The following is a 22332-nucleotide window of genomic DNA, read 5'->3' as shown; positions in this document are numbered from 1 at the left end:
GAGGGAGAGAAGAGCGCAAGAGTGAGACACAGGCAATGGTGGAAGAAGGGACAGGGTGCGTGAGCAAGAGAGAGAGAGAGAGAGAGAGAGAGAGAGAGAGAGAGAGAGAGAGAGAGAGAGAGAGAGAGAGAAAGAGAGAAATAGAGAGAGAGCTAACAAGAGAGAGGAAGGGAAGAACGGGAAAGATTAGATGGTGAGATGGTCTGGGAACAAAAAACGGTGGCAGAAGAGGGGAGGAGGTGAGACAGATGCACTCCATGGGACTCCTGACGAGACAGTCCGTCTCTCTGTCTCTTTCTCTCCAGCCTCACGCGCTACTTCCCTCCGAAAGACACTTGGGATGACTTAAGTCTGACAGCTCGAAGTCATCACCATTAGAGCTAACCGCTTTGTACCACAGAGAGATGTAAAGTAATAAAAGGTTGAGGAGAAAAAAATTCTAAACAGTGTCTTAATCTTAACCCAACTGACTGAGCTGTCTTTCTCCTGTCAAACTGTTTTCAGTGGTGCAAACCACTCTGCTTGAGTGATATTCTGGAAAAAAAGATATCAAAACAAATAAAAATAGAACAGGGGTTCTTACGTCTGGGAGTGTGTATCATGACTTGAGGCACTATAGATTCTCAGTAACTTTAGTTACATCAGAATATGCCATGTCAATTATTATATTTTTTGGACTGTAGTCAAAAAAGTGATTTTATACCCAATTTGGAAGACCAATTACCCAACCCACTCATTAGGACTCCCCCTATCTCTAACCATTGCCTCTCTTCCAACTGAAGCTGATGCAACCTCACTGGGTACAAAGTGAGCTTGGAGGAAAGCACAGGATCCCCAGCTCTGATACATCAACAAACAGACACACCTGACATCACCGTGGGTGGAGAGAGCGCCACCTACCCACTCAGTGAGAGCATGGCCAATTGTGATCACTCAGACTCTGACTGCTGATTGTGGGCAGCATGACCTGGGATTTAAACTGGCGATACTTGGGTTATAGTGGCAGTGGACTACCCTGAGCCCCCTAACACACCTAATTCAAATAGGGATGATCTAGTTAGCTAATTAGTTGGGTCAGGTGTATTAGAGCAGGCAAATCACTAAAATGTTGGTGTCCCCTGTTCTAGATCTAGTGTGTTAGAGTACAGTTGAAAATACTAAAATCACAGATTTTTTTTCTTCATAAAGAAGATCTGTGAGAATATTTGTTGGTGTGTGTTTGTGTGTAAGAGAGAGAGAGCCTCAGCCCCACTCATATGTAAAGGCAGGTCTGGCTGCTTTGCTTCCACAGCGGCTTCCCTCCCCAGAGAGACGGTCTTGCAGAGAGAGCCCATGCTGTCAGAATCCCAAACCGAAGCCTTCGTTAGGAACGGCGCTCGCTATAACACGGCCAAATAATTGGAGTAGTCTAATTGCCTACTTCAGGAATTAGGTGTTACATATTCGGAAGGAGCATCCCATCACTGCCAGACCAAGCCTCAGCTCTTTCCCTGTCCCTGCTGGGAATGTGGAAATGTGTACACATGCAACAGACAGAAACGAAGGGATGGGGAGGCCCAGGGAGGATGGGAGCTAATGTCTGTTTTATATCATGAAGAATGCAGTGTTTTACTATTCCCAGAGGAAGTGACAAATGAATGGTAGAAGGTTCAGAGAGAAAGAGGCGAGTGTGTTTCAGTAATGGCATGGTGGCTTGTATGTGGTCGATGTGCGTAAGTAGCCAAAACAACATTATGTAGAGCAGTGCAGTGCCAGTTGCAAGGTGAGGAACATTATTCAGAAAGAGAGAGAAGGAGCGAAAGAGAGAGAAAGATGTAAGATACACATTAAGCTTTCTCTGGAGGAGCGCATCCATCTGTGGGTGCAGACATGAAGGATGAGTGTCCTGCATGATCATCATCGTCGCAACCATTCCTGCACACCTATTCCAGAGAGAGATCATTCTACTCAGCCCTACACACCTGGGGAGAGGTGCTGTGTTGCGCTGTGCGGTGCGGTGCTGTGTGAGCAGATACAAGCTTTTGCCCTCAATTTATGTCAGTCTCTCGGACAATGTGTACTGTATTTGTGTTGAATATACAGTGAGCACTCCTGAGACCTGGCTATTCATTTTTGTGCATTGTGTAGTGGGCATAAGCGCGGGTCCTGTAGGTCAAGCACCGTTTATATATGCTTAAATCTCTTTCCAGTGAGCCCTCATGTACCTAACAGAGCACAGGGACTTTCTTTTTAAAATGACAGCCATTGTAGATTTCATATTTTAATCGCAAAAAGAAGGGAAAGTGATTAATATTTTGCAGAAACATTGTGCCTGTTGCTAATAATCAATTTGTCCCTTTTAATCCACAGCTTTTATTTAACAGGGCTTAATACATTTTGTTATACTTTTGGTTTTGATACAAACATACAGCTGAATAAGTTTTTCTGGGTCTTAAAATAATATATATTTATATATAAATATATGAATATGTGCACATATGTGCAAGTGTGTGTGTGCACATTTCTACTATAGTTACCACCATTAAGTTGTGTCTTGTCTAATAAGACGTAGTGCTCTGATGACTCTCCAACACAGCCACAATCAACTCCTGAGAACCACCCTCATCTGAACACTGTGTCTCAGTGTCTGTGGTTGCTTTAGCATTTAGCATTTAGCTCTAGGTTAGCAGTGGCTCTTCGTGAAGCTCTCGGGCATGTCTCGGTCTGTCTGTACTCCCGTGGATGTAATTTTACAGCTGGGTGACTGGAGGTAGCCGCGCGGCAGGTGGCTAGCCCCCAGGGTCAGACAGAGAGGTAGTCGGAGGCAGCAATTTCCTTGTAGCTGGAAAGTGTGTGTGGGGGTATGTGTGCTTGTGTCGGAGTGTAGGGGTGCTTGTGTGTGCTGGTGCTCGGTAACTTGGTGAATATGTGTCGAGCCTAAAGTGAGTTTGGAGCAGTGGTCTCTGTGGGCATATTTATGAGTTTGCATGTCTGTGTGTGTGTGTGTATGTGTGTGTGTTTGTGTATACAACGGTGTTGAGTTTTATCTGTGCCAACTAGAAAAGTGTGGGTTGGGTGATTTGGGAAGCCCTGTGGGGTTTGGCCCGGTAAGAGAAGGGATTTCATCACAACTGTGTGTGTGTGTGTGTGTGTGTGAGGGATCCTGTTTGATCTGGATTACTGATCCCTTCCCCACCCCCACGTCTTTCCCTGGGGTGACAGGGCTAATTTCAGACACATCTTCCCCTACAGCAAGCTGCTGGCCATGGCTAGGCTAAGGCCCCGACCTCCCCCACAACCACCTCCAACCACCCAACTCTCAGCCTGCAACAGCCACTGACACAACGACTTATACCACACCTCACCAGGGTCAGCCAGCCACAATTAGAGTCTGCTATGCGTACTTGTGAAGTCTCGAGATGACAGTTCTAAGTTAAAACACCTTAAGGGCTATAAGATACCAGGTAACCAAGCTTACATAATGAAAAAAACAATTTTAGCTGTAGAAAAGATATCAAAAAGGACTACAAATAAAGCCTGCTACTATATAAAAAAAAGCAATACAAATGTTTAAATCAACCGCTACGAGGTTCAAGCACGCTTTTTGTGTCACTGTCCCTTTCTTTCACATGATGAGATTGTGGTTTCGGGGGGGAAAGAAGTAAAATACGAAAAATTGATGAATCAATTTTCCAAATGACCCTTATTCATATGTAGAGGGAGACCTCAGTATTAAATTCAAGCACTTTACAACAAATGGCCATGCCATAGGGTGCCATTTTGATATATGTGTGTATGGGTGGCTAGGAGCGAGAACAAAAGGCTGCTATTTGTCTGCGTGCTCATGGGGGAAGGTGCCATATCAAACATGCAGCTACATCCTTCAGAGCCTTCTGAAAACAGGCCCCTACGTATCAATTACCTACCTGTCACCGGCACCAGTCGCATAGGCAAATCGGCCTGTGTGGAGCAAGAGTAGAACTGAATGGGAATGCTGGGAGTGTGTATGTGTGTGTGTGTGCTCGTGCAAGTGAGGATGTGAAAATGTATATACATATGTACATACACATACACACACACAGTATATAACATATAATATATACCAGCCACCGTACACACAGGTCTGAAAAAACACACACACACACACACACACACACACACACACACACACACACACACAGACGCAAATGTGAACCTGTGGGGTGTTTCCGCCAGCTGCTACTCCCTAGCTGTGTTGTTTTGGTATATAATGTGAGCTGACCGCTAAGGTCTATGTGAGGCGAGCTAGCTGCAGGCCTGTGTGAGTGTGTGTTAGCATGTGCGTATATGTGTAGCTCCCTGAATAAGGAGCAGTCTACCTGATCATAACTTAAAGGGAAAGCATGTCTGCATGCACACACACACACACTTTCGCCTCGCCTGTGGCTCTACACTGAGACTATGAGGTCTGTCAGCACCTCCACACACACACGCACCTGAGCGTTTCAAACAGGTCCTATGTCGTGAGTGACAGAAACAGAGCCTTCCCCTCACAATCTTTCTCATCTTCCTTCACAGCGCGCATGACGGAAATACGTTCGGAAGCGGACAGAACACTCTCTGTCCACTCCAATGAAAACGAGGGAAAGAACAAGAGAGGAAAGAGTGGAATGTCGGTAGTTTTCTGCTTTTATATACAGGCTAAAAAATAAAGCTGCCAGAAAGGGTTCTTGCATTGACCTGAATATAGAGATGCATCCTTTTAAAAAAAGGATTATTTTTAAAAAGAAAAAGCAATTACAAAACTATAATTGAATACATTCAACCTGACAGTGCTAGACTAATAAGACATTTACTTCAGTTGTATTGTAATCCTTATTTAGTAGTATTAATCTAGTCTCACATTTACCTCAGCAGTTTGTAAATTTTAGTCATATTTGCAATTTGCAGTGCAATATTAACAATTAACTTAGATACAAATTGTCATTTTACTCATAAATTTACACATTCTAAAGCTAAGCTAGCTACCCCAGCTAAAATTACTGTGCTTGTCCTGTACAGCTTGCCTCTTTTATGTGAAAAAGAGTAAGCTGAATAAGTTTGGTTGCTTAATATTTGATGCATCCCTACATAAAAGAACTATGTTTTTGTTTCCTTCTTCTAGGCCGCTGCTCCAAAATAAATATATAAATAAATAAATAAACCACCCTTTCCCTTTCAGGTTTCTGTATTATTAGGAGTGTGTAGAGTGTGCAGTGTGAGGTATCAGCGGAGACTTTTTTAGCACATAGGTGAGAGCACAAACTCCCAATGTCAGAGCGTGTGTGTTTTCTGGAAAAGCACCGGCCGAGGCATTTCCACAGGAGACCGTCCGCTTCCACATACCTGCTTGTCCGCTCGGCAGAGCTCTGAGAACATGCCTCGGAGGCTGGCTCTCTAAATAAGAAGCACGCTTGTTAGTTAAGAGTGGGCCGAAGGGGCTGAGGCCAAAGCTGCCATGCGGCTGACAGAGAGTGACCTGAGGGCATGGCGCTGGGAGGCTCCTCACTTTCAACCTTGACTCCTAGACCTGCTCCACTTTAGTTTTTTGCTTTTTTATTTTCTCCATGGCCTTCCTCATCCCCGCTGAATAAAGCCTTTTCTTACCTTTAAGCTCCAAAGGAAAACAACAGAGCTAAACTGAACGTTTTTCACACACATTCACTCTCACTCACGCTCTCTCTCACAAGCTCTCCTCTCACCTTCTCGCATCATGCCAACGGTGAGACACTTCATGAAGCGGCAGGCTTGGCAGGACTTCCGTCGGCGCTTGGTGATCTCACATTCGTTGGTGGCGGGACAACTGTACTCGATGTTCCCTGTGGCCAGGCATGTAGAGGAAAAAGAAGAGGAGAGTGTTTAATGACCGCTAAAGACTGCAGGAACATTCTCACAGTCTAGTGCAGAACACTTCAACCCTGCCTCCAGAAGAGCTATCCCACCAACCCTGATCTAAAACACATAATCCAGTTCATCAAGGTCTTCAGGGTCACATGAATACTGCATTAGCTGCATTTGTTCAGGGTCTGAAATTAAGATGTACAGAACGACAGGCTTTCTGCTGTTGTGTCGGAGAAAATATCAGACAAATGAAGAAAATAAATTGATACTGGTCAAGTGTAGTTGAAACATTAAAATCTAAACATATAGGATTAAGCATAATAACGCTTTACAGGCTGCCTATGTACAAAATCCCCATTCTCTATACGTAGCACAGTCTACTAAACATCATAATGTGCAGTATTATTACTTATGTGCATTATCATTATCATTAGTCACGTATTACCATGATGTAAAAAAAAAAACTGGGGATCAGTTAAACTCTTATTAAATCTTAGAATTTGTAGATTTATACTGCCTATTTTCTAGAGTTGATATATTTTTTCTAGCAAACGTATGTACATTTGTGCATATGATTCTATGTTTTCATACTATAAAAAATGTGATATATATAGATATATATCACCTTGCTTGCAGAATAGCAATATATTGCAATATATTAAATCGCAAGCCCTATATGGTGATACGGATTACGTAACGTCAGATACTTGCCAATACACAATCCTACCAGCAGTTCTCTATTACAGTGAATTTCAGATAATTTTAAATAAATTAGTTTACATATAAAGTATTTAATTTCGCATAATAAAAAAACAATTGTCTTTAAACTATATGTGTACTTTAGAGGTGAAGTAATGGTGGTGCATATAGCACATTACATTCTTGCTGCTGCAATCTTCCTCTCTCAAACACAAGCACACACACACACACACACACACAATTAACATAGGTCCCGTCTGGGACCTTCTCACTGATGAAATATTTCAGAGTTAATCAGACTTTGTAAACACTGATTTGTATTGACTTCTCTTCTGTGAACTGATGTTTCCTCATTAAAAAGCAGATTAGCAGTGCGAGCAGGGGGGCTGAATGCTCAAGACTGCTAATTCAACAGGAAACAGTATTTAAAGTATGCATGTCCATTAGACTAAGGTCCAATACTCATTAGTCAGGTAATCACCAGGTCCCATTAGGGTCCTTGGATTGGGCAGATCATGTGTGTGTGTGTGTAGAGATTGCGAGAGTGTGTGTGTCAAATGAAGATGCATGTGTAGGAGCTGGAGGACTTACGAGGACAGAATAGTTGAGTTGTCTTAACTAGTGGGGGGATGTTTAAAGTGGGGAAAAATCCTCACCAATATGGCGTACAGGCTGCTTTCCCTCTTCTGCTGCATGCCAATGTCCTAAGAGCTGTGTCTTGGATATCAACACTGCAGGCAGGCTTCCTCTATGTGTGTATGTATGTGTGTGTGCCTGTGGGTATGTGTTTTGCGCTTGGGCCTGAGAATCGCCAGAACCGACAGGAGCAGCGTGATTTAAATACATTGGCAGTCAATTAGTAGAGTGTCTATTGTCTATCACTCAGGCCATGTCGAACATGTTTGGAAGCATATATCCCGGGCGCCCTGCCTCGTCTTCATACCACACCCCTCACTCCCATCACTCATCAATCTGAGTCAAACGCCAGTGGAGTTCATTACCGACTCTTGTCCAAACTGTGGCCTTGGACTGACCTTACGCCACCGTTTCTCCAGGTGCTGTATGGGGGGAAGAGGGAACTAAGTGAAGCCTTCATAGGCAGGAAGCATCTCTACAGGCTGATATTCACGGTGGCCCACTGTCTCGCACACACCTCTGAGCGGCTCAATTGGGAAGTGATAGATGCAGGTTGTCAGGTGGCATTGGAGGGGTGCCACCTCTATACCAGCTGCCAGAGGCTCAGAGTGGCCACAGTGGCCATGCCATTGCCCCCCTCCCATCTCAAACCTAGCTCTAGCTCCTGATGCCCCCATTCCTCCCCCATCCAAAACCAGTCAGCCTGGAAGTCAATAAACACCCAGCTGGATGAGGCAGGTTTGGAAATTACCAAGAGTTTCATTGGCTAATGGGATGAAACATACCAATATGTCAAATTCCCAGCATCGGAGGGCCTGGCGAATGCTTGAGCCAAAGACAATATCTGACCCATTTGTTCATCCACTTATGTTTTTCATCGTGTTATGTTCTTAGAGGCCTGTATACTCTGTAGCGATGTCATTATTTAACAAATGAAACATTCTACTGTACTGTTTTTTTGTATTGTATGATATGTGAAGTGATGTGTTTATAAAGGGTTATGTGTCCTGTGTTTATTAAAGAAGAACATTCAAAATTGTCTCGCTCTGATAATACCTCTAATTCATCTCAGTTCTAAATATGATACATTTAAACTAATAAACACTGTACATTTTCTGCTCTAAGGCAAGTATGATGTCAAACTCTTAAAGTCTTAAAGGACCCAAATATCTAATAGGTTTAACACAATGCTCTATTTTTTCCACTTGTGTGACTGAGGCAGGGTAAAAGCCAACCTTGAATGGTCCTCTTGAAGAAGGCCTTGCAGGCCTCACAGGAGGCCACACCGTAGTGGTAGCCCGAGGCGATGTCGCCGCAAACCAGGCACAGGCGCTTGGGCATGGAGTTCAGCATGTACTCGCACTTGATCTGCGAGTCCTCGCCAATAGTGCTGGAGCAGTCCTCGTAGCGCTTGGCACTGGCGCCATTGGGGCCCAGCGCTCCGGCCGGTCCGTACAGGGTCGGCGAGTCCAGGCCGTTCTGGTGGCCGTTCATGGCGGAGCTGTAGCTGCCGCTGGCGTCCGAAGAGCCGCCGGGGCTGTGGTGGTTTACGCTGTCCGTCAGTGAGGCAGGGCTGGAGGGTTCCGTCTTAATGTAGGAGGGGCAGTTGGACTCAATGTGGCGTTCTTTGCTGGACATTCTGCAAAGCAGCCTGTTTGAGACACAAAACAAAGAAGAGAAAAAAAAACAACAGCGCACGTCATTATCTCAGCTGTCAGAGCGCAAAAGGAAGCGACAGACAATAACATGCAGTCTTTGTGTTCTATCATGTTTTTGGGCCAGGCTACAAGGCAAGCCATCTTGCTGTCACAGACAGACTGGCAGAGACAAACAAAGGCAGCGAAAGCCCCAGGCTCTGACACACAATGCTCAAGCAAACCTTCCAGCGTACGTATCCCTCTCTCTCTCACTCTGCCGCTCTCTTTCAAAACCTGCGAAAAGAGAGAGCACTCAGCAGCTAACATAAAGCCTGCCGACTGCGAATTCAGAACCCCGCTCCCATTTTTCCCCAGTGTTAATGACTTCTCCGGGAGGAAACATAAGAGGAGAGGCGCGTAAAAAGCAAAGCGACGGGCTCCCCTGGGCCCCACTAAAGCGTCTGAGTGATTCTAAATCTACATGCCACTGAGGAGAGGAGCTGGAGTGGTGACACCAGCACAAAAAAAAAAAAACGTTAGCATTCCACAAGACGAATTGTACAAACAGAAATGTAGAGAGAACAACTCAGCACTACGATTATTGTAAGTATTGCCACGTTTTTGAGGAAGAGGAGGAAACCTGAAAGCAGAAATTAGGTTATATTACATAATCCACATAGGCCCTCAGCTACACCTCAACTGCTGTTAAATAGGGAGTTCTTTAAAATAATTTATTAGGAAGTGAATTAACTGTATAAATGATTTGCACAATGAAGCTTTTTTTATGGCATCTTGTGTATTATTTTAAATATTGCTTACTTGGTACAAGTGGCCTGTTGGCTGGAACACAGCTTCAGAAAGAAGCTTAATTTGTGCAAATGGTTGGGAAATTCTGTATTAGTTTAGTTTTATTTTAAAGTATATGGATTAGACTACTACAGAAACAAGGTTGGTGTGGTGCAACGGATAACACCACAGTCAGTGGTGCTACCACATCATGTGTAAGACTGAGGTTCAATTCCTAGTCTGAGTGACTGAGTGCCAATAGTCCTTAGGCAAGACTCCTAACACTACATTTGCCCATCTCTGTAATTTGGATAACCTTATAAGTCTCTAAATCAGATCAGATAAATGTAAATGTAAATTAGATCTATTAGAATCTGAGTTTTGTAAGTATTAGTAGAGTATAACAATTGTATGAGGATAGCAAAGTTGGAAATTAGACTTTTATGTTTTTTTGAATGGGCTCTTTTAGCTTTGACTTTGTAGCATGGGGTTTTACAGATCTCCTGTAACTTACAAGTGTTGTTTTACCTTCAAGCTAAAAAGTTACTGTATAAAAGTATACAGGCCTTCTAGCTCTGAATATGTGATCTCCATGGATCCCAAGTTTTCATTTATGTGAATAATACACTGGCTGGATAAGAATTCTTCATATGCTTCATGTACTAAACTTTCTAGAATGAATTTAAACAAGCACAGTATCAGTAAACAATCATGTGCCGAAATGTACACAAAATGCCAAAACGGATCCTCTACTATGTGGCTATAGCTATATCGATATCACCTCCTGATGAAAAAGTAAATAAAGAGGTGGGGCTCAGTGATCAAAATGCAGCTTGACAGATGATCTCCTGGTGTAGCCTGTAGAAATAGCCAGGCGCAGAGCTGCCGAGCCGAGAGGGACGCTGCCTGGAGCCGGCCGCCATCACTCATGCCGCAGTCAATATCAACTTGTTCTACATGAATGTAATCAGTGTGGAGCGGATCTGCAGCTTCATCATCCTCACCCACAGCCAGTCAACACGGATATATATATATATATGTGTGTGTGTGTGTGTGTTTGTTTGTGTGTTACATGCACACATGTAGACAGACAGGGGAGAAAGACACTGAAAGGCAGTGAAATGAACAAAATTCACACAATTACAGACACACACTTAAAAGCAAAGGCACCTAAAAGCTAACAAAAGAGCAGACCATTCCATAACACGCCCCCTTCCCCCTGCTCTCTCCACCGCTCAATACTGCCAAACCCATTTAGTGGAGCCCCCCTTCCTCTCCTGCCTTCAACCCTCACACAGGCACACTCAGTCCTGGGAGACTGGCCTATTAATGAGTGCTGTAATTAATAGATATCTCTCTTCTGTCTTAAAGGAGGCTGCAAGGCCTGGAAGAGTGGATTAGCAATCCCCCTCTGACAACTATCCAAAGGACCCGCAATCTGGCTGCTTAAGGACCAGGGGTGGAGGTTTCAGGGACGACTTGGCTAGGCCTGACTAATTTGGCAGCGAATGAAGATCTACTTTTACCACAATGCGACTGTTTATTGCTGAAGATCCCTGTGGACTGCGGTTGTTGTGATTTCAGTAACCCTGCATGACAGTACCCACACACACACACACACACACACACAAACCACAAGTGTACGCACAGGCTTGATCTCCGTCTATTTACACTCGACTGCCTTGGAGTGCCAGTCAAAGTGCTCTAACCCGAGACATCAGCGATGGGACAATGGCGTTATATAGACAAAAAAGGAACTCGTTGAAGATTTACACGGACGGGGCAGAGGAGCGAGTTTTAACACAGGAGAGGAAGGAGGACAAATAAAACAGGCAGGCTGCAGGACCACACAAAGGTCTTTTTAATTAAGGAAGCTCGCTTCTAAATGAGGGTTCTAAAAAGCCAGTCGGCTTGTAAAAGGTGGATTCTTCTAAGGCCTATAAAGTAGTGGGGGAGCGACAGACAGGCAGAGAGAGACAGAGAGGGAGGGAGAAAGAGAGAGAGGAAAGGAAAGTGGGAGAGATAGAGTAAGCTCTTCATCATTTAAACAGGTGAGTATAAAAGAGTATAAATGTCAAATCCACTTTTTAAATAATGTTAAACTGCAGGCATATTATTCAAAGATTAATCTCAAAGCATATCATTCACAAAGTGCTGATAATTACTCAGTAACTAGTTTAATACATTATAAAGAGATGTACTATAGATATACATACAGGTTTGCAGTTTATTGGTTTGAAAGAAATGTTTTGCTTCTGGCTGCTATTAAGGTGCAGTGAACTCTGGTGGTCCACACCAAAGGAAAACACTTCTCAACATGGACTTTGTGACCAACTACACAAAGCTGTCCATTAAACAATAGAAGAAGAAAAAGAAACAGTGTTGTGCTGAAATCCGACTCCTCTTGGCATACAGGTGCATCATGCTGTAGTGTGGGTACAACAGATTACGCTGGTGGTTCCTGTATCTACTGTAACTGTAGATTCATCCTTATTTACAAAAAGAAATAAAAGGAATCCAGGCAGAATCTGTTACACTCATTCTGAGAAGATGCTGGCAGAGAAACAGAATTCAGCACAACTTTTGAATAGGCATTTGGCTGAACTGACAACATCCTACAAACAAATTAGTGTAAGTATAGGGAGAAAAAGTCTTCATAGATGAGGATGACAGTATTTAGTTTAAGTTTAAAATACATTCCTAAAATCACAACATGTTTAAATATCAAATATGTATTGTTTAATATTATAACATGTACCTCAGAACAACAAAATGTCTCAATATTGTTTTTCCTAGTATTGTGCAACCCTACAATGCACAATATTGTTTTGTATTTCTAGTGCACAAGAAAACCACACTACAAACCACTGCCTTTCTTTCTAATCTGTACTTAATTAATATAACTAATATAAATACTATTAATACAACATAGCAATTTAATGTATTTTCTAAATAGTATTACATTTAAAGCTTTTGGTATGAGAACTCTGTCCTGCATCTGCTGATTCAAGTCAGCTGGTAGGTTGCATTGCTTTGTAAGGCAATCGATTATGGAAAAGCTACTCTTACATTTCTATTGGCACCTCCCCCCAGAACATACACACACACACACACACTTATTAACAGGAGTAGCGCTCTCCACTCTAGAATATTCCGGTAACATGTCCTTGTGTAAGCCAGATAAAAATTAGCAACAACACAGAACCATTGCCCTGACTCCAAATTTACACTGTAAACATCATCTCTCCTTTTGTTTATGGTATCAGGGCCAAACTGGTTTGTGTGGCAGGGGAAAGGTAATGTTAATCCTGCAGAGCCAGAGGAAAAAGGATAAGAGGGAAAAAAAAGTGTAGGAACAGTGTAACACTTCCTAATTTATAACAATTTGTAACTGCCTCAAGAGTCTTTACAGGAGTCATTTAACCTGGTCTTTAATAGGGCTGTGTTTTGGCATTAACTGACATATAACAATACAGGAGTTACAATTCAACATATCAAAATATAGTAAATAAAAAAAAAACTTTCATAGCATAAATACATGCCATCATTTTTAGAAAATAGTTTAAAAGTTTACTTATTATAGGATTTAACAACAGAGCACAACAATGCTATTTAGTGGGAGGGGCTTAAACAAAACACTTAATGAATCACTCCACTGTGTTGCATCAATATTCACATGCAAACTAATAATAATAAAACTAATACAGCGTTGCAAAACAAAATATCCTGATAAGATATTGATACTTTTTTACATCCCTAATCACAACTCAAAACTCTCTTTTCCTCCATCCCTCTTTCTCCATGTCTCTCTCTCTCCCTCTCTCTGTCTCTCTTCTTCCCTCCCTCCCTCCTTCCCGCTCTTTGAAATTCTATGACTCCATTACTCCGAGCCGGCAATATTCACAACTATCTATAAATTCAATTGTCAGACGAGGGATTTTTATTCTAGGCCGCACTTGAATCTAAAATTAGAGGCAGTAAAATTCACATTAGCTCTAAGAGAAATGGAATTCTAAAGACTATATTTTAGAAGAAAAGAAAGGCCTTTCTGCCAGAGAAGAGACTATTTGAGAGGTAATGATTTTATCTGTTTTTCAGCGATGCCTGGCGCCGGCTTCAATTCCGTGGTGTGCCATTAACAAAAGAAGTTTTTTTTTAATGGAGAAAAGCACTAAAATTTAGTTTAAGCTTATGAATGGAAATAATCATTGTCAAGTGGAGGGCACAAAAAGCCCGGCAACGGTACTGCGGGGAGACGAGGTTTTCTAAAAATGGATGAAAGTAATCAGCTGTTCTGTATTGTTACGGCTTTATTGTTATCCCGTGTTAAAAATGGTTGGCTGTTAAATTTGTTCTCAGTGTATTAAGCTACATCATCAAGTACTAGTGTATGAAACCATAAAATACACACTGTAGATATGAGAGGAATAAATATCTCTGCTGAGCTGAGCTGAATGCAGCACAGTCAGTTAGTAGATGTGGGATGTGCTGGAGATCTCTGAATGCTGGGAATGTGGAAATGTTAGCATATGTCTGTGCACTGCTGCAAATGTCACCTCCAATTATATTATATGTAAAAGAGGGGGAGAGGTTTTGAGGGGGAGGGGGAACCAGATACTAATCAGTTAGTATTTATGAGCACTTATTAGTTTTTATGTGAATAACAACGATAATAATAACTGTCACTTGTCTGTATGTAGAATAGAGATGGCCAATATGGCCCTAAAATAATATCAAAATATTTCAGGGTATTTTATGATAATGACAAATGAAAATGAAAAATATTTGATTAATTAAAAAATACAGTACTGCAACAAATGAAACATTAAAACAGCTTTAAAACATTCAACAGAAAAAAAAACTTGTATCTATTTTATAAACATCAGTAACTTACCAACTTACATTACTTAATATAAAACGTTACATAGTAAATAATGGGTAACACTTTACAATAAGAGGAGACATCAAATAACATCACTCAAGACAGTAGTAAACATTGTTAAAAAGTTAAGTAATGCCTTAACTAATTATTAACTGACTGAGTGTAAAACATTATTAAACATTACTTTAGCATTGCTTTAATGCTTCAGAATGTTGCAAATCCTCTTAATTAATTCAAAATGTTTACTAAACCTTAACTTGTTTCCGTTAATACTTTGCTGAGACATTCTGTACCATAATTATTACTGTAATTATTGTATCTCTATTGTAAGGTGCTGTGTGTAAAATAATTAAATACCATAGTAAAAAGTACAGAATATTTATTGCATGTATATGAACTGCAAAATACCCTTTAAGTTCCACAGTTAACAGCTAAACAAATACAAAATATCATACCTAATATCTCTATTATCACCATATGGATTTTTTATTATTATTATTATTATTCTAACATTTTTATTAATATTATGATGTGTAATATGATATGTCACTTCCCTCTGATGTAGAAAAACACTCCCAGTACAAAGGCCATGCAGTACATGGCTCCTGCTAACATCAAATATTTGCAGCATCTATTTGCTCCCCCTTTTTCTTAAAGGTTAAATCTCTGAGGGAATGGAGACCAAAAAGATTATTGTTTTCTTTTTGTTCCCTTTGTCTCTCTCTCTCTCTCTCTCTCTCTTTGCCTCTCTCTCCCTCTCGCTGAGGCGAGGCATAGCAAATCAACAGGAAAACAATTTTGGGAAACACAGGCCACTTGGCAATGACAAGGTGTCATTAGATTGTTTGACTGATTCAGTGCTTTGACAACTACAGAGCCCAAACGTGCAATCATTGCATTAAGGTGCAGCCAGTGAGAGTCTCTCTCTCTCTCTCTCTCTCTCTCTCTCTCTTTCTCTCCTCCTTCCATCAGAATCCAGGCTGTCTGATTACGGGAAGATAAAGGCTACACTCTGACATAAGCCAACTCCTGGAAAACTGCTGGGAGGACACAGCGAGGGTTTTTCATGATGCAGGGTGCATAACAGCTTTACAGTAGGGCTGAAGCGATTAACCGCTATAATCGAAAATGTCAATAAAAAAAAAAAATTCGACTCCAAATTGCAGTGTTGACTGATTGTTAATTTGTAACGATAATACGTATTGTGGGATGGCAATGTTTCTCACAGTACTTTATAGGTAGAGCGGCTGGATTGACAACAAATGCCTCCCGCGCGTGCATATACAGAAACAAATCGCTGAATCATGATGAGGCTGAATAGTGGCACCTGTTGGCTAAATATGTTACTACACCATCTATCAACTTCAGCTACGGCAACATAATTTTTTCATTGGAGAGACGCTAATTATCAAGCAACTTGATAGCGTATACAACATCGTCATGGGAAAGACATGTGGAGGAAAGGTATTTTTTTTTTTTAAACTAAACTTCATCTCATGTGTTTGGATGTAGCGTTCTGCTATTTTAGACAAGTGAATCACCAGCACCGCCATCCCCTAGCACCAGTTTACAAAAACAATATTCTGTGGTAAACCCTATATGCCCTGTGATTTCCAGTCCTCGTATTTACATAACAAATAGTAACGCATTCCACATTTAATCATTGCCTGGGCATTTGAAGGGCATTCAACTGCCCAGTTTGAATTAGCGAGGAGAGCCCTATAATGTCAATGAGTTTTAATTTTATTTATATATATATTTTATATTTAGGATATGTCAACATTGCTAATGTTTAAATTTTAATATTGGAATATTCTTAAAAATTAAAAATTGCAACTTATTCTGGAACAATAGTGTCAATCGCCCACACAGTTAGCTATCATAACAGTTCTATCTGCAAAAAGTCTCAAAGCTCGTTTATAAAAGTTTAATTATTAAGAAATTCAGGGACACACATATACATACTACATAATCATGTAAGCGAGTGTGACAGAATATTATATCATTATATTTATAAATTTAGCGTGCATTAAGAATGAATTAGGTGTGATAAAGAAGGCATATGAATTCAGGCAGAAGATCAGCGCCAAGGTGTCTGATTACAGTTATTTTAGCATCTGAAACACACACACACAGAAAGCCCTGTGCTGTTTTTAGCTGCCGTGCAGGGAGATCAATTGTTATAACATTACTGGGTTGGAAAGTAGTAATTCACTTCATTGTCGATGACTGGCTGCAAAATAACACCTCTGATTACATGCAATCAATGTGATAATGGCAAAACCACATTTGTAGGACGGGGCGAGCACCCATAAAAGCGTCTCAGCGCGAGCGAGGGAAAGAGACGAGCCGATGGCTGGCTGTGTAATAAATGTCTTTAGAAGCACAGTGGCTCTTTACAAAGCAAAAATACACCAGCGGAGGTCCAAAGCCTAGGCTGCAGTCCTGGTAGAACGAGTACTTGGGGTGGTTGGTTTTTAAAAAAAATTATATCACGATATTTAAATAGTTACTCAATTCATCGATTTCTTTCTATATAAATGTATAGAAGTGTTGAAGTGACTGTGTTTAATGAAGAGGTACAGCACACAGTGGGTTTGGTGCAGAACCCAGAGTTTCCTCTCATTAACACACACACACACACACACACACTGAGAACACTGCAGGGTTGGGATGATCCAAAGCTGATAAGAGGCTGTGTGTGTGTGTGTGTGTGTGTGTTCTGGCACCCTCACAGATGAAAATCTTGATGATTTAGGTCATTTTCCTGTGCAGGCTGATGAGATAAGTGCGCTGCTGAGATGTGTTAGCTTTATCAGGTGAGATGCCCCTCTCCACATAGCACATTAACACACACGAACACACACACACGTACACACACATACGCACACACACAGGTTTTTCTGTCACTCACCTTTTCCCTCTACCCAAGTATTTAATAATAAACTTCATTGCTCAAAAAGATTGATTAGCAATTGTTACATTATATTCACACAGCAGTTAAAGTACAATGTTTATTTCAGGTATTCACTTTTTAATGTTATCTATATCTGACCTTTGACTAAAAGATCACGGTCCTAAACTAACACTTATGTGCTAAAGAATAGTGCTTCACGTGAAGTTTCAGTTTCATCAGTTTCCACTCCTTACACAAACACACACACAAAAACCTGTGCTGAACCCACCCTCTACACTCTACACACACACACCCACACACACACTATTTAATTTCAATATCACTTAAGTGGGTGTCTCATACTGGAAGTGATTCTGTCAGGATTAAATTAGATTTTTACATTTCACAAGGATTTAGTCTACTTTTATCTTTTATCTGTGAATTTGGCCCTAGTGTTTAGTGTTTTCGCCTTAGTTATACATTTCTCAATTATTTGATTAATCATTAAAATAACTCATAGGTTACTTAATTATTGCTATAATCAATCATGAAAGGCCTGAAAAAAGTTCTAAAAGCAAAGTCAATTCCAACAACAGGTCAAACAGCAGAGAGCCGAAAAGTTGGATACAATTATGAGTTTGGCGGCTTCACGAGCGACTTCTCACTGACGGGACACAGGCCCGAGCAACAGTAAATAAGCTCCGGCATTTTTCACAGAGTAATATGCCTAAAATCTCCTTCCTCTCGGCTTCCTCCCCGAGAAAAACCCTTCATCTATTTGAAGGCAACTCAACATGGGGCAGATAAGAGAGGATGAGCCATGGTCTCAATGAAATGAAATTGCACGTAAATATAATAATAAAAAAAGGGAGGGAACTGAAAAAAATCAGGGATTAAAAACACAATTTATTAAACAGATGGTTAAAGAGGATTTTATTCGAGGAAATATGACAAGCGTGTAAAGTAGGTGGGGAAAAAGGTAAAGGGGGAGGACGGTTGTTTTCACTGAGTGAAGCAGGGAAAGCATGTCTTTAACCAGATCAGAATCTTGAAATTGGCTGTCAAGGCGGGATTGTTGTGAGTTATAGCCGTCTATCACTCCCCCCGGCCCCCGCACCGCCAGCCCCCGCTCGGCTGAAGATGCACCGAGCTGTCCTCCTCCCCTCCCCGCCGCTCCACCCCTCCGCAAAGCATCTTAAATTTTCAACACCAACCACCATCTGTTACCAAATCTAATTCACATTCCGCCCATAATCGGGTTTACTTCTGTAATACCCATTCTGCCTCACTTCCTGCTCACCGAGCTCCGGCCCCAACCCCGAGCGAAGATCTGTCCCATCCTAACCCCCTCACACCCCCCCTCAACACCATCCACTCTCTCTCATATGTTAACGGCACATTTTCATTATGAACGTATGAATGCAGCAATTCTCACATCCTTCAACAGCTTTTACCCCAATCTCAACACACACAGTCAATCACTGATACGCCTGTACTAAACTCAGCACTGCGCTGAGAGGCTGCTGAGAGTTTATGCAGCTCAGAATGCATAAAAGTGTGACTCCACATGCATAAGACCGTCCACCGACTGCCCAACTTCATTAAATCACTTATTACTCTAATCTCTACTACACCAGGAAAACATCAAAACACTGCAGGTTAAAGTAGCAGAATGTTAACTAATATGTAAACTGATCAAATAATTTAAATATAATCATGTAATAAACAAATATTATTATTGTTGTTGTCGTTCTTATTCGTACACTACTAATACTAATATCAATGTATTTAAAACATTGATAATTTCTTTTTATTTTTATATTGTAAACCACGACTGCTATGGATACAGGATGTATCTGTGATATACAGCTCTGGGAAAAATAAAAGACCACTTAAAAATGATAGGTTTCTTTGATTTTACCAAATTGAAAACCTCTGAAACATAATCAGGAGCTAGATGGATGATCCCAAGCCATTCATTTTTCACTAGGAATTGCATAAAGCAGTGTGTAAGACTGGTGGAGGAGAACATGCCAAGATGCAAGAAAAAAACAGGGTTATTCCAACAAATTTTGATTTCTGAACTCTTAAAAGGTGTTTTCTTTGCATTATTTGAAGTCTGAAATTAGTTTAGTAATTTCAAAATTTCTGCAAATAAATGCTCTAAATGACAATATTTGGGAGAAATGTTTTCTGTAGTTTATAGAATAAAACAACAATGTTCATTTTACTCAAACATATACCTATAAATAGCAAAATCAGATAAACCAGATAAAGTGGTCTTTAAACGGTCTTTAAGCTGTCTATGCTTTGCTATTCTTGGTGTTGCAAACAGATACAGAAACTTCTTTAATTCTATATTGTATCATCTACTGCCCTTTCTTTTAAACACATTGAGAGTCCTTCCTCTGTCACAAAATTATGTTCATTGCGGGTCTCTTTACTTGTATTAGAAAAATTTGTAGATTTCTTGTTTTTGTTCAGTTTTTCTGTGGCTTTTATACTGTTCATATCAATACTGAACATATTGTGATGTACATTTTCAGTATATCGTTTAGTTCTTACATACACACTCAAACAGCTGACCTGTTCCTGCCCCTGGTCAGTCCCCTGCACCACTTCTCCAGTGTCCTCTGTCTAAAACTGGCTTTAACCTGCAGTCGGTCTTAAATACAAACCCACCGTTCAAAGAGAATGCCAGCCGCCACTTCAGAAAGAGCTGCTTTTCATTATCAACATCAGCTCCTAATAATCCCCTACCACCATAAACTGCAATCTAATCTTCACCCCAACGCCGCGTCCAAAAGCCGTTCGCTCCCCCATCTGCGTTACTGCAATCCAGTTTATTACACAAGCTGCTAAATTTACAGTAACAAACGCTCCCCTGGCAAATCAAGCCCCTTCCTACCATTTCATCATATAAATAAAATAACATCTCCAGAGAGAAACAGGCTGAAGTCAGTTCATTCCAGCTGCTGCAGACATCCTGATCACGGGTTAAGAACATATAGATATAGAGCATACAGACCGGAGGACTGACCCCTGCAGTGTGAGTTATGAGGAGAGAGCGAGAGTGCTGAAAATACATGTGTTTGTCTATTACAGTAAAGGGTTTTATTTGTCTAAGTCCAGGACCAGGTATGTTGCTGTCACCCAATCATCTGCTGAACCAGAAGGTGTGTGTGTGTGTGTGTGTGTGTGTCTATAAGGATGCTTTTACACCTAACTAGTTTAATTTAACCAAAAGTAAAAAGCAAGTGTGAAATTCTATTAACCATGAACCAGCCCAAGGACTAAAATTTGGTACAACCAATAAGTTCCAATCTACTGAACCATATCAGGTTTGTTTGCAGCTGGTTCGGAATTTCAAACCAATCACAGGAAGCTATTTAAAGCAGGTAATCTTTATCCATTAAACAATAAAAGAAGAAAAGGACTGGCGTCGTTTCGAAATGTGTCTCTGCTTGGCATGCAGCAGTAAGGGTAAAACAGATTACACTGGTGATTCCTGTATCTATTGTAACTTTAGATTATCCCTGTTAAATTATAAACAGAAATAACAGGAATCTGAGAGAAAACTGCTACACTTATTCTGCACCTGCAATCGAAAGGAGTCCGATTTTGGCAGGAGAAAAAACAGGAAAAACAACTGACCGAAATAAAAACAAAATATAAATCGATTTTTGTGAAGTACTGGGAAATTCCACACAGGTAGATGATAAGAGGATGTAGTAAAATTGTTTAGTGCACTCACTCACTAATCTGAAGTGTAAAACCAAAACGAACCAGACTAAATGTACAGAATACAATCTATCACACACACATAAACCCTTGGTGCCGACTCTGATCCGGACTTTCAGGTGTGTAAATGGCATTAGTATGTATGTCATTCTGTATATGTTGATGTGTGCTTGATCTGAGATCCATACAACATTGTGCTCTTGCATGTGTGCAACTGGCATTCTTTTACGCGCCTGCATGTGTGTGTATATATGCACACAACAGACTGGCTTCTAATCCATACACACTGCTGTTAGTGAAACAGTGTGGTATGCACAATGTGTGTCTGTATGTGTTAATCTGTGCATAACATGCATATCCCTGGTGTGACGCTTTGCTGTATTCTGTCCAAGTTTCTGCATATTGCAGAGCCGCGGGGTGCCGTGCACATCAGAACCCCACTGCTTCAAAACCTATACCTGCCGCACAGAAGATCCAATATTATAATTACAGATTATGGCTTTTAACGTTCAGAACAATAAATAAATATCAATAATTTATGCCAAAAACTGACTGGGATATTCAAAAACTACAGTGTTTGATGAATATATTTTAACTGCAGTTCTCTTTGAAAAGCAAGACAAAAAAACATGCAGGCTATTTAATTTATGTGATGTCAATAAAAGTGGCAAAATTAATGAAAAATAAATTTGCTCAGCTATTGGCCAGGTTTTGAACAAAATTATTTTTTTGGGGCGGTTATTGTACATTGCACAAAGGTTATGTGTAATTATATATTTGGCATTTTTTCATCCAGGATTTTTCTGAGCGTGTTTTACATTTTTAAAAACCTGGGGGAACCTTCCACAACCTTTGTGGAAAGTAACAAGATGGTTACTTCCTGTTAAATCAGTTCTGGACCATATATTATCTATATATGCATAAGAATCAGTTATGGTGTCACACAGCAATAAAGATTTTTGTATTTAGTAAAAATGTGTGTTGACATCACAGCTGTTATACAAGTACAGCATTACTAGGCTACAATGCTAAAACTAATTGGTTTTGTTTATTTTTACAGCTTTAAATTTGCTTTGTTGTTGAAATGAATTCACTTTACCTTCGATATAAAACTCAAAAACTCATGTTCTGCTGAAAGACTCAATCTCCCAGAATCCTGCTCTGCCCCTGCTACAGAACATATCAGCACAGTATCTGATGCACATATGATGCACATC

The 22332-nt window shown here is 40.7% G+C and overlaps 1 protein-coding gene across 8 annotated transcripts in view; it reads right to left on the bottom strand.

The window, feature by feature from the left end:
• Window positions 1-22332, bottom strand: part of esrrga (estrogen-related receptor gamma a) — a 123639-nt gene that overhangs the window by 57180 nt on the left and 44127 nt on the right. For 6 of the 8 annotated variants that reach the window (XM_022672678.2, XM_022672676.2, XM_022672680.2 and 3 more), the window contains 2 exons: window positions 8409-8824; window positions 5700-5828 (listed from right to left, as the gene is read on the bottom strand). In XM_022672678.2, the coding sequence (XP_022528399.1) occupies window positions 5700-5828; window positions 8409-8824 (545 nt within the window). The remainder of the gene's footprint in view (window positions 1-5699; window positions 5829-8408; window positions 8825-22332) is intronic. The other 2 variants (XM_007240482.4, XM_007240481.4) reach the window with 1 other exon arrangement.

The sequence above is a fragment of the Astyanax mexicanus genome, chromosome 14, assembly GCF_023375975.1.
Source record: "Astyanax mexicanus isolate ESR-SI-001 chromosome 14, AstMex3_surface, whole genome shotgun sequence".
In the NCBI taxonomy this organism is placed as follows: domain Eukaryota; kingdom Metazoa; phylum Chordata; class Actinopteri; order Characiformes; family Acestrorhamphidae; genus Astyanax; species Astyanax mexicanus.
This window is presented reverse-complemented; position numbering and strand designations above follow the sequence as displayed.